A 14,055-nucleotide genomic window follows, 5' to 3' on the forward strand; every position below is an offset into this window, starting at 1 on the left:
TGATCAGTGAAATCACCTGGTGGAGTTTTCGGTTGGAATGAAAACCTGCAGCCTCTCGGCCCTCCATGGCACCAGTTTGACACCCCTGCTCTAAACAAAGCAGATTTATTTCTTTCCATGCATCCCTTACTGGAAATATATTTTTTCAACTCTTGTAATGTGTTCAGCACTCAGATCAGACAGTCAGAGAGGATGAAATAAAAAAGATTCTCATGGGAACATGGGAAGCAATCTTAACTACAAAAATATCCATCTTCGCAAATCATTTTATCTCATATTAAGTGTTAAAAAAAATCTTGCTTTTCTTAAAACAGGTTAAACAACCTGCCAGTGGGATGAGATAATCCCACGCTGTGGACTTTTTCCAGTGCAGTTTCACTTGTTTCAGGATTTTTTTCTGGGAACAAGTATAAATATGTTGAAATCGAACATGAGAGGTACCAGTAAACATGAGTACTGACTGTTTTCTTGGGCTTGGGGCTGGACACAGAGGAGGTGGGGAAGATGGGTCTTTTCCTCAAAAACATCTTGAAGGTGGCAGAATCAGGGTTTTCCAGAGCAAAGCACCTCCATGACGTCTGCGAGGCCGGGAGGGAAAAAAAGGATTAGTTGGGGAACACAGATGTTGTGCCAAAACGTGCAGCACACAGATCAAAAAAATAAAGGGTGATGAGAAATGACAGGCTACAAATCATCTAATTCACTAAACTGTGCGGTGCTTTTGTTTCAATCGTCCCTGGTCATTCGCCGACTCTGTTGCAGCGGCGTTCGTCTCACCTGGATGAGACAGGCAGCCGCAGGGATCTGTCTGTTGAAGTGTTTCTGTCTCTGCTTCTGCTGCACCTTCAGGGCAAAACCCGAGCCCAGGATTCCCTGTGAACAACACACGGCCGTGGACTCACTGCTTGTCCCAGTGCTGAACTTACAGTCAGACAGTTTGATTATCTGCAGCCTTTTATGTGTTATAATATCCAGTACCACTCATCCCAGAGGTAACATGCCATGAAATGAACGCTTGTCTGTAAAAATTTTTCTTTTGTCGGCAAAAGCAGACAGGTCATTTAAAAACTGAGGGTTAGATCAGCGGTGGGCAACCTGTTTGGTTCAAGGGCTGGATAGTTAAATGTTTTTGTAAGTCAAGTTTCTATACCAATGTATTTCATTTCAAAACAAAGTTACATTACGATACTTTCATTCATTCATTCATTTTCCAAACGGCTTATCCGGGGGGTTGCTGGAGCCTATCCCAGCGCTCACTCTGTGGAAGGGCGGATACTTTTCCTTTTCAATTTCCGTTTTTAATCAGTTGATTAATTATTGCTATTCTATATATTCAGAACTCCTCACCACTCTATAATGCTCTGACAGAATAAGAAAAAAGCTGTGAAAACTGTGCGCGCAGTGCCTGTAGTTTCCCATGATGCTTCACTGCACCCTCCAGAGGGGAAATCCAAAGGGGTCATTTCATGTCAACTCAGAGAAGGTTGTTGCTTAACTCCCATTTCTACTAACATATGACAGCTTTCTAAGCATTGGTAAAGTCATTCAGATATTATTCTCATAATAACATTTATCAAATAGATCCTATGTATTAGAGATACCACCACCTAGGCCGTTATTGTAAATAAGAGTCTGCTCTTAACTAACTTGCCTAGTCAAATAAAGGTTGATGATGAGATATTTTTTTCCTAACATTTTTGAAAATCCACTTTATTTGCAATTTTTTTTTAACAAATCCTGAATTTGAGAGGTCTTAAGCAAAAAATTGTGGCTTGATTGCCAGAATTTGCTGCATTCACCAGATACTTCTGAACATCTCCTTGAAGACTCTAGGACATATACTTCAAGACATATGGACATCTGAAAGTGGCATCTTGTTGAATTTCCAACTCGCGAGTGATTTATTGAAAATTTCCAATGGGTGAAAAATTCTGAAAATGTTGGAATTTCAGCTAAAAAACAAACAAACAAAAAAAATAGGCAAATGTCAGTTTCAGATGCCAAAGATCGTTCCTACAAAGTTTGAACAGATTCCGAGGTGGTCAACCGACCGCCCCTAATCTTGCCGAGTTGACACAAAATGACCCAGAGAGATGTCGGGAAGCGGGAAAACATCTTGTCGCTCACCTGTCTCACCTGAACAACGCAGCGTGAAAACATTTGAAACAAATCTGCTGTTCTTGTTTTGAATGCTTTAGCTGTTCTTGTTTAGCTGCAGCCTGAACCACGCGCTCTTTTAAAAACAAGAACTCTGGAAATGGTTTGCTCGTCTTGGTGATTTTGTGAGCCGGCATGAAACTTGACTTTTGTAGCGTTTATCAGCTCACAGCGCGCACAGGATCATACAACTCATATCTGACACTGCCCCCTACAGGACTGCTGGTGTCAAACAAGTAAAAGAGTTTGTTTTCCTATACAGATGAGAATTTGGCAGGGGGTTGAATTCTGGACATAAATCATGATTCATGTCCAGATTAAATTGTGCCACGGTTCAGTTCGGGCCCCCAGGCCTTATTTTGCCCATGTTTGCACTAGGACACCAAAGGAACTGTCACCACTGGTCTTTAAGTCTGGACGATGGAGGGTAGAAAGGTCCCTGCGGAGGAGTTCAGGCTACAGGGTTACAATATCTGAGCTAATGGCCGGACTCATACTTAAATGTAATTAGAAACATTTTAAAACCAATTCTCATTTTAACAGGATGATATGAAAGCATGTGTAATACTCGCATTGTTAAAATTTAATTTGATCAAATATTTGCAGCGTTCCCACACCAGTAAAAGAATGTGTGAGACAGATGTATATCATGCTGCTGTGGGTTTAGATGTGAAACAAAGATAACTTCCAGACCCCTTGGTACTTAGAGTATTCTTAGTATTAAAGCACCAACCGAATTAAGCACAATAACTATGGTTCCAGTTTTGGTCTTTGATTTCTAAAGTTTAGGTGCCATGAGAAATGTGAAGGATGGCTGGAGCTCATGGTATACTCCTCGGTCCGCTGAGCGTGAAAGCTGCCGCGGTCAAGCAGCTTCTCCTGCTACTTACTGCTGGCAGAGCAAAGAAGGAGATGGCGAACACAGAGAAACAGGAGGCGATGGTCTTGCCAATCCAGGTCTGAGGCACTTTGTCTCCGTAGCCGATGGTGGTCACTGTCACCTTTGAAAAAAAGAACGGAAATTAATGCAGGAAACGTCGTGTGTCAACCACAGACACACACAGCCCTACATACAGTGGACTGTATTACACACTGTCAGCGAGCGATACACACACCACACACACGAGTGGCCATCTCATGTGGATTAGAGGCCTGTGGGGAATAGGGGTTGACTGAACAGGGTTTTGAAAGCCGAACACTGGTACAGATATTTTTATATCAAACCTGCAGGCAGCCAATATCTTTCAAAATTGCTGCATTTATGTTGTTTCATGCAACCCCAGGATGGAAAAGCCATGTGGAGTACGGGACACTAAAAACTCTCCATTGAACCCGACGGGAATGTTAATGTAACTTTTGTGTGAAATGGGATCACAATAGGGATCAAACTGGAACATATCTGACTTTTAAAGGCAGAATGAGAAGGAAAATGTATAGACATTAACCCGATAGCAAACAACTATACTGGTCTAAATCTAGTGGACAAAACACACTTTGGACAGACAAAGGGCCCTATCTTGCGCCAGACTCCCTAAACCCGCTATTTGCGGATTTAGGATTTAGGAAGAGGCGTTCCCCCGTAAAAGTTGCTATCTTGTGCACCTCCCGCTATCCGCAAAACACCTCCGCTACCCGCTATATTATGTATAGGCGTGTTTTGGGCGTTACGCCAGTTAAACCAATCAGTGTGCCAGGTGCCACTGCCTTTAAGGGCAGGCTGCGCTATCCTAAATCCTAAATCCTAAACCCGCGATGGAGAGAGGGAGGTAGATTTTCTCAGGGCTTCTACTGAGGCTAAAGCAAGTTGGCTTTATATACATATTATATATTATGTTATAGGCAAGTTAATTTGGGAGGTGGAGCCACATGTGTCCAAGTGGACGTGTCACAAGGTTGTACTGATTGAGTAAAATCCCCGGGTCACACCACACATACACACAAGAGGCAGAGGTGGAACTATGTGTAAACTAATTTATTGACAAGGTAGATTGGGCAAATAAAATATTAAAAATAAAAATATAGCACAGCTACTGGCTTATGATAAAACAATAAAACGTGCTGGGGTAAGTGTCCAATTAAAACAGTCTTTCCTCTAAACCAGGGGTGCCCAATACGTCGATCGCGATCGACTGGTCGATCACAAAGGTAGTGTGGGTAGATCGCGTGGCATTAAAAAAAAAAAAAAAAAAGGATGTTAGCCTATCAGGGCAGGGCAGCCAGTCTGAGATCTCGTGTTTTCTGACACACTGCCACCACGCATGCGCAGTTGATCTACTGCAAAATTCCGGCGGGCTAATCACCTAGCTAGCCTCCCAATTTATTTCTACCAAAGAAACGGTTAAAAAATGAGTGGAGCAGCTGGACCAAGTAAGAAACCAAAAACTTACCATTTCCATCCGGAATGGGAGGTAGACTTTTTTTTCACAATGTCATTTTCGAAGTGCGTTTGTCTGATCTGCCAATCCACCATCTCTATTCCGAAGAGGGGAAATGTGGAGCGGCACTTTCGGACTGTTCATAAAAACTATGACACTGACTTTCCTCCGAAAAGCGAGCTGAGAAAGAGAAAGGTGAAAGAACTAAAATCACAGTTGTCCGGACAGCAGTCATTTTTCTCGCAGCTAACCTCAAAAGCGAAGGCAGCCACCGAGGCATCGTTCCGGGTGAGTCACTCCATCATCAAGCACAAGAAGTCCTTCCAAGATGGAGAGATGATTAAAGAGGCATTCGTTGAGGCAGCTGACTCGTTATTTCGGGATTTTAAAAACAAACCGGAAATATTATCTTCCATCAAAGCTCTTCAGCTATCAAGAAGTACAGTTACACGGCGCTGTGAAGTCATGGCCGAGGATTTGACACAGCAGCTTTGGAAGGACATCGCGGACTGCGAGTGTTTCTCGCTTCAGTTGGACGAGTCAACAGATGTAAGTGATACAGCCCAGTTGTGCATTTTTATTCGGATGGTGTTTACAGATATGACTACAAAAGAGGAGCTGTTAACAACACTGCCCATGAAAGAACACACGCGGGGAGAGGACATTTTTAAGTCTTTCAAAAACTTCATTGACAAAACCCAGCTCCCAGTGCACAAATTGGTGTCAATCACCACGGACGGTGCGCCAGCAATGGTTGGCCGCTCTAATGGATTTATTGCCAAGTGCAGGGAGGACGATGCTTTCCCCGACTTCCTTAATTACCACTGCATAATACACCAACAAGCGTTATGCGCAAAAATGCTAAACATGAAAGAGATAATGGATGTGACAACGAAGATAGCCTGTTCTATTCGAGCTAGATCTCTTCAAAGACGGCTGTTCCGTGCGCATCTGGAGAAGGCCGACTGCGACCACTCTGAGTTGCTGCTTCACACTGACGTGAGATGGCTTAGTAGAGGCAAATTCCTGCAGAGATTTCGAGAGCTCTGTCCGGAGATAAAAGAGTTTCTTCTGGTCGCTAAACATGCAGAATACAAGCAACTAAATGATGACCAGTGGCTGCTAGACTTGGCATTTTTAACTGATCTGACCAACATGTTGAATGAGCTTAATTTAGAGCTGCAAGGAAAAGACAAAACTGTGGTCAATATGATGAGCTCAGTTAATGCTTTCAAACGAAAAATGCAACATCTGTCCTCAAAACTGCAGCGCCACGATTTGGCGAACTTCCAAAACCTCGCGTCAGAGCTGGAGACGCAACGGAAGGCGTGTGCGCAACTTGACAGTGCGCGCTACACAGAGCAGATTGACGACTGTCTGTCAGAGTTTGACAAACGCTTTCAAGACTTTGCTTTACTCGAGCCAGTTGTGACATTCATGTGCTACCCATTTAGGGAAGATGTTGAGGTTGATTCACTTGCATCAAAAATTGCAGTGCTGTTTCATTTGAACTCGTCTGGAGTGGAGGAGGAGATTTTGACACTACAAGCTGACATCCAGCTGAAGTCCAGGGCCCATGGACAGTTCTGGAACTTATTCACAGAGGAAAAGTACCCAAACATGAGGAAATGTGCTACCTCCTTGACTGCATTATCCGGCTCCACTTATTTGTGTGAGTCAGCCTTTTCCCACATGAAGATTATTAAGTCCAAATACCGTTCCACCATGACTGATGATCATTTGGAAGCCTGCTTGAGGCTGGCTACCAGCAGCTACTGTCCGGACTATGCAACCCTAGCTGATTCCATTCAGTGCAAGTCATCAGAGTAAGGTAATGACCAAAAATGTAGAAGTTGTATTGTACCATACTTGTTCATGCAGTTATGCAAGGTCCACCAACACGCATATATAAAGTATACTCAGTATACATATATGTATGCATATATGCATTTTTAATGTAGGTAGATCATTTTGACTGGGACATTTTAAAAGTAGCTCATAAGCCGAAAAAGTGTGGGCACCCCTGCTCTAAACAGTCTATATGAGTAATATACTCAGTCCATTCCGGCGGCGTCCCGGTATCAGTCCGACCGTGTGTGTGGCGAGGCTCCGTCGGGGCGCGCATTGAAGCCGCCTGGATGCGCTCTCCTAACAGCCCAAAGCGGATAGCCCATAGCGGATAGCGGGTGGTCGTGACCACCCGCTATCCGCTTTCCCTAAAGTGTGTGCGCAAGATAGCAACTTTAGGGATAGCGCATGAAACACGCCCACGACGCACCTCCAGGCGCAAATGATGCAGTCGGCATAACGGATAGCGGGTAGCGGGTGGTGCAAGATACCGTTTAGGGATAGCGGAAGCTCCTAAATCCGCAATTTGCGGGTAGCGGGTAGTGGCAGCGGATAGCGGGTGGCACAAGATAGGGCCCAAAGTCCCTGCACTCACACCCGTCATATGTGCACACACATGAGCCAAGGCACTGCTATTTGTATTTGTTTTTGTATTTGTATTTGTTTTGGGGCAAAATAATTCAGATTTGGATTTAGGAAAAATGTGGGCATGGCTTATTTAAATTCTTCTTGGATGTATATGGAAATAAACTGAAAATGACTGAAATTCCTGCTTATTAAAGCTATATAAGTTTAGGAAACCCACTCTAACGACTAAGTATTGTGCAAATCAAAAGAAACATAACATTATTCACTTTTCGTGCACCGTGACTGTTATTGTCTATTCTTTTGGTTTGTCTCCATTCGCTACACAGGATAACATGCAATTTCTGGGTTAATGCAGCTTCAAATTAAAGGGCTGGATGTCAAAGACAGCAAGAGCAGTGTTATCTTTCCCAAGTAAACTCAGACTGTGAAGAAACTGCATGTGCGTTTTTTTTTTTTTTTTTTTTTTTTTTTAAAGCTGAACTTTAAGAAAAATGTTCAGAGGGGTAATTTACTCAGCAGAGAGCCATTATTCGTGACTTGCCGAGTATGGTTTCAGATTCAGGCGCATCCCTAACACGCATAGACACAAAGACACACACAGATTCTTACAACTCCCCACCACAGGGCATCGGCATAGCTGCCAAACTCAGTAGAGCCGCTGCTGTCCACGGCGTCTTTCTCCGCCAGGTAGACAAAGTACGAGGAGAAGATGAGGCCCAGGAAGCCGATGTATAAGGTCGTGATCAGCTCCTGAAATACACACAAAAAAAGGCATGACATGTTTAAAGCAGATGGGATCTTTAACTGTATGATGTGTATTTTAATCATGTTCTTCTGTGCAATGACAGCGACACAGTAAACAGAATCCAAACAGACATCATCAGTAATACTCAAATCCACTCAGAAAAACTCATTACAAGTGCTTGATTTATTATATCCCATGAGTGATGCGCCTGAATTTGAGTCCGTCTTCAGTGGCTTGCAAGATAAATAAGTGCACTGGAAGTCGTAGTCCAAGTCTAAATAGATTCCAAATTCGTCAATAAAAAAAAAAAAAAAAAAAAAAAAAAGCCTGGGTGAAGATTCAACTCACTGGAGGGGTGTTGATTACATTCAGACTGCCATTAAGTCATTGCAAATTTATTTAAAACCAAAAGCGCTGGTTTCTGTTGGTGTACTAAAATAATTACGGGGTACTTCACAGCACATTCAAGCTGCCTTTAATTCGCTTAAGAGATCTGTTTGGGCTTTGGCCCCTGATCCTCCTCGACCGTTACTGGACTATCGACGTTTGAGCGCTCCTTAAGTGAAATTCTGACTTGGCGCTCGCCTGCTGTGTCATTCAAATTGCATTTACTTATTCACCGAGATAGCTGAAGCACTCTCTGCACCAAATTGGAGTGAATTCCTGATTACTGACATTCTTACACGGGTCTTGGCTCAAAACCATTCCTGTCAGGTTGTTCAAAGTGCCACGGAGGAGCTGCGGCAGATTACTCCAAACAGGATCCAGGAGAAGGCTGTGTCTTTTTAATGTTGTGGCACCACGTACCCACACTAATGCAAATCTAATGCTGGTAAAAGCTCATTATTAGTGAGTCAATTGCTTTGGCTGAATATGAATAGCAGTAGTCATACGCACATCCCGTTAATCAGGCAGTGGGCTGAGAAGCTCATATCAAAGGCACAGAGAAGCCCATACACTCCGTCGTGTCTTACACACCTTTAATGTGCCAAGAAAGGACAATATTATGATCCCAATCGCTTTTTTTTTGTTTTTTTTTGTTCCCCTGTCATATATAAATTTGATGCTCTTTGGAGTTTTCCTTTTTCCTTGACACAAATTCGATAATGCAAGACCAGTTGAAAAGAGGAGATTTTAATTCACTCCGTTTCAAGCAGCACGCTGCGGCTTAAATTTTGATTTAACGAGGTGAATCAAAATGCACTCCTGGGTTAACACACTTCCTCTGAGCGCAGGCGTGATGTAAAATAATAAAAAAAAAAATAGTAAAACAAGGTAAAAAAAAAAAAAAAAAAATGTTTCTATCCCCAATGTAAGTCAGCAATGTCAGGCACATAAAAAATTACATCCAAAAGCCTGCCTATATAAATGCACCAATGTACATATAAAACCTACCTACATGAATAAATCCACATACATAAAAATACACCTACATGAGCTGCTCATCAAACATATGTACATATGCACTTTACACACACTATTTACACTGCTGGACAGATAACAGATGCAAAGTTTCTAGGAGTCACTGCTGATAGTAAAATGGCCTGGGATAACCAAACTGATCAGACGGGAGTAAATGTGTGCCTACTGATTTAACTGGAATTATCGTTCAGTGATTTGGTCCAACACAACAGCAAATAATCTGAGCAGATTACAGGTAGCACAGAATGCAGCAGCTGGAATTTCTCTTCACTGCCCATATCGAGCAGGAGTCCGTTCACTGAGTGACCATTTGGCCTGGTGAGGTTGTTAATTTCTGTTCATAAAGATCTGACATCTCAATTTTATTTGTGATTCAGTGGACTGTTAAGTGATTTAGTTTTTCTCTATTATTTCAGAAATGAAACCATTTTATAGCACTATCTTATGAATTAGACTGGTTTTGAGTTGGGGCTGATCGTGTGGCTTTGTGGTTGTGTTAATCACAGTGTTGGGGTCGATACTCAAAAAAAGTATTGCACATTACTCTTTTTTTTTTTTTTTTTTAAGGTAATGCATTACTTTACTTAGTTGCTCCCTGTGGAAAGTAATTCGTTACACATCACCTGAGATTTATTGTCACGTAATTGCCGGTTAACAAAACAACATTCAATCTTAAATATACCCATGTATCAGCACAAATCCCGATCCTGATATGAAGGAAATATACAGGATATTTCTTTATGCTCTTTAATAAAGTAAAACCACAATAAGCAGCCTGTTTGATGTCGTGTTCACAGCAGTGGAGAGCTGTTTCTGCACTTTGCCGGCACTTTCTTCTCCTTTCACGCAACAAATTCTCAGTAACGTGCACATCTCCCGGCCTCGAGAGTTGTAATCTGCTCTGCCATTTTCTCCTCTCTCCCTTACACACTCTGGCCAAAGTGAGGTGACGACTCGCCAGAGGTCAGAGGTCAGGCGACTGCTGCATAAAGACACGTTAGACTGTTTTTTTCCATCCACCTATTATGCAGATAAATGAAGAACTTATACAACGCAAGTAACGCCACAATTGTCTGATTTGTAACTGTAATGTGATTGCTGAATTCGGGAACAGTAACACTTGACACTACTGCATTACACTGGTTATGTACTGTTATGAATGTTATGTATTGAGTATGAATGTTACAGATGTGTATGTATCTCTTGTTATTGAAATATTGTTCAGAAATACTTTCTGGGGACACCAAGAAGAGCAACTCCTGTTATGATCCAGTAGTAGTATTCCCATTTCTAGTAATAATAATAGGGATCGAAATACACAAACAGACAAACAAACTTAGCCTATGCACATCATTGGTGTTATCTGCCATAAACTATAAAAAAAAACACATGTTCCCTGTTCAGTAAATACAAGTAGAGTTCACAAAGCAGTTTGGTGTTGAGAAGTGAAGAGTCTATAAATACATGTAAGCCCGGCACTTTGTGAGGAGAAAAAAGTTTGAAGAAAATAAAAAAAATAAAAAAAAAACAACTTTCCCTCCACGCCTCCCACATCTTTAATTCTGTTCTCTGTTAAAGGTTAATCCGGTTGCTAAGGGCAGCTCCGACGGCTATATGTAAAATCTTGCTGACATTTCAAGTCTCCAAATTGCAGGCGGCTGCGAGCAGGCCGGCCAGAGGAAATTTGGGGTGATCAAACATGGAGCTCCGTCCCGTCAGCTCCAGTTTCTGTGTTTGTGGTAAACTTGGAATATTGCAGCATAAAACCTTCCACCAGGCTCCACCTGACAAGACTGAAGTTGGCCAAGTTTTATTTGTTTTTTTTTTGTTTTTTTCCTTCCAGATATAGACATATACTTTCTCCACATGCCTTCAGGGCACAGCTTGCCTTCCACACACACACACACACACACACACACACACACACTCTGGACGTGTTCTTCTGTAGGAGTGTATTGGGTATTTGTTTTTGAAGCACAATCTCTCAGCGACTTCCACGCAACGTTCCCTTCCCCAAACCCCCTTTCCAGCCCCGTTTGGTATCTCACCAGCAGGGCCGAATATTTCTGATAAGCTGATATTCCAACCACAAAATCCGTCATTAATGGAATTAGACAAAATAAGACGGACATGATGTACATCCAAAATTCGCTATCATGTGCCAGCTGCACCCCTTTTTCGTCTCAATAATTAACACCGTTCTGTTATTCAGCACAAAAGACGACTTTGTGTTCTGTTTAAATTATTATACGTACTCGCCGCGACGTACTGCGGTCTGCCGTGTGTGTAGATGTGTGTATCAGTGTGTGCATGTGGGTTCCTGTGTCTGCGTCCCATGTGTATGAGTGTTAATTTGGGTTTGTACAAATACAGCTCTCGCTTATTTCAACCAGTGTTCTTATTTTTCTCCTTTTCTTAACAAAAAAAAAAAAAAAAAAAAAAAAAAAAAAAATGAGTCAGGGTAGAGCTGTTGTGCCTCGCCTGTTTGGATAAGCCCAGCTGCTTTTTGTTCATGATCAAAGTCCACCGGCCACTTTGTGCCTAATTTTACGCGATTTGTGGCTGGATTATTATGGGTTTCTTTGTGTCCCCTTCCTCTTTTGTATTTCCTTTCTTTGTTTTTGTTTTTTTTTTTATTATTAGTAGTATTTATGGTAATTACTTGCATTGCCTTTGCCTTTTTGTTTGTGTCTTCGGTTTTAACTCTGTTCTCAGTTGTTTTTAATTCTGCATTTTTTTCCCTTTTGTCCTTGTTTTATATGGTGCATGTATATGCTGTGCTTCCCTTTGTCTTTTATTCAGTATATATTTTGAAAAATCTTGCCCGAGTAAATCAATCAAGCATTTTATTTAGTGTCGATTCACCCTGCAGGGACACATTTTGAGATACATTATATTTAAATTATTCCACTTGATATGCAGCTACATGCCAAAATAATCGACTGCCTTGATGCCATGCTGATTTAAATAATGATTTTATCATTAGCTAAAATAACAGAAGAATGTTTTTAAGGTTCCCTGATCTGACAAGCTTTTTAAAAAACCATAGAGAAACCATAGAGACATCTGGCACCCAGGGGTTATGATGTGGGAGAATTAATTTCAGCTGATATTGGGAAAAGTTTCCATACTTTGTAACCTGAGTGTTTGTCTGCAGTAAAACAAGTCCTGAAGTCTTTCTTACACAAACAGGGCTGCACAATATATCCATACTATGTCGATATCATCATATGAGGCTAGAAATCATCTGGGATTTTGGATATTGTTATAGATAGGGAATAAGTGTTGCCTTTTTATGGTTTTAAAAGCTGCATTACAATAAAGGGATGCAATTTTCTAAACTTACCTGACTGTTCTGGCTGTTTTGTTATTTAGCTTTAGCCACTGGCATTTATCAGTGTCTATTTATCAAAAATCACATTGTATGAATGTTTGGTGAAAGCACCGGTATTCATCCCCACAATATCGTCACAATATTGATATCGAAAGTATTTGGTAAAAAAAAAAATACTGTGATATTTGTTTTTGTCTATGTCACCCAGCCCAAGGCCTCCCTTCTCTCTTAATACATCAGTTCACCGTATTTCCACCCGACTTCACCTCTTCTCAGAGAGCTACCAAAATCCTGGTCAGTTCAGCAACAAGCCTGCACCCATGTATACTTCTCTAATTTTCTGTAGTTGTATTACTGTTAAATGTGTGTTTTATTGTATCTCATTGTATTCGGTTTATCATCTATTCTTTCTTCTATTTTTAAAATTTTAATCTTATTTTTTATAAAAGCCCTTCTAGGGACAGAGGGGAAATTAGCATCTGCTACAAACACTATGACACTCACACTGGAGCTGTTTTCAGTTTATCTGTGTACACTGCATTGGCCCCTGTCAAATAAACCATAAATAACTAAATAATAGGCACAAAGTGTCATTAGTTTGTTTGATTCAAAGACAAACGGGTCAGACTTCTTGACTCTGCAGTATGACTGGATGTGAAACAGCGACGTGCTCATCCCAAACAGGTGCAGCGGCACTTTGCAGGTAGGAGTGTGTCGGGAAGCACGCACGACTGGAAAAACCGCAACCTACGTTGAGTTTAAAAACTTGAAAACACAGTGTTTAGAGCTCAGAGCTAACAGAAGCACTGAACAGAAGATTTCATTTATGCATCCACTGAGACGCCTTCTGCTATTTGGATTTAGAGCACAATGTACCATCTTCCAGTGGCTGATGCCTGTTGGACTTCTACATACACACTGTCTGGTGTATGAACACACACACTATTTCCTTTCTCTTTTTCCCTTTTACGCCTTAAGATGGACTGAAATGTTCTTTTATGCCTTATGTGAAGCACCTCGAATTGCAATTGTGCATGAAATGTGCGATGCAAATAAACTTGCCTTGCCTTATGCAGGGCTCTTGGTGCTCAGTGGCTCCTACACAGTGCATGCTGAAACTCCAGAGATGTAATAAATGGTGCATACTACAAAAACTGCAACACATGGCCAAGAAGAGGAAAAAAAAACACTTATGTACACCTGAGTGACAGGTGCGTAGGAGAGTCCACCGGTCTAAGGAAATGGAGTGACACCCCACGCACTCTCACAATCATAATTCATTAGAAACCAAAAGAGCGCAAAATCAAAGGATCAAAATATTGCTCATTGTTGATTTTTAAAGTGCCTCACAGTTTGCAATTTCCTTCACATGCAAAAACACTGAACCCACAGCTCTGTTGGTGTAGACAGAATGGCCTCATTAGCCTCATTAGCAAGCCTCCAGCTGAACCTGAAATGTGCTGCTGGAAGCCCGGAGGCGTTGATGTACCTGCCGGTGGATGAAGACAACGGAGCCCAGGAGACGCCACGTCCCTCCCTGCCGGTCCACGTGGAGCATACGCAGGATCTGCAGGAAGCGAATGCCC

The 14,055-nt window shown here is 41.8% G+C and overlaps 1 protein-coding gene across 1 annotated transcript in view; it reads right to left on the reverse strand.

The window, feature by feature from the left end:
* Positions 1 to 14,055, reverse strand: part of kcnq1.1 (potassium voltage-gated channel, KQT-like subfamily, member 1.1) — a 62,439-nt gene that overhangs the window by 18,301 nt on the left and 30,083 nt on the right. The window contains exons 5-9 of the mRNA XM_030046019.1: positions 13,959 to 14,055; positions 7,578 to 7,718; positions 3,048 to 3,158; positions 778 to 873; positions 462 to 578 (exon numbers count right to left, since the gene is read on the reverse strand). Of these exons, the coding sequence (XP_029901879.1) occupies positions 462 to 578; positions 778 to 873; positions 3,048 to 3,158; positions 7,578 to 7,718; positions 13,959 to 14,055 (562 nt within the window). The remainder of the gene's footprint in view (positions 1 to 461; positions 579 to 777; positions 874 to 3,047; positions 3,159 to 7,577; positions 7,719 to 13,958) is intronic.

Source organism: Myripristis murdjan, chromosome 3, assembly GCF_902150065.1.
Source record: "Myripristis murdjan chromosome 3, fMyrMur1.1, whole genome shotgun sequence".
NCBI lineage: Eukaryota > Metazoa > Chordata > Actinopteri > Holocentriformes > Holocentridae > Myripristis > Myripristis murdjan.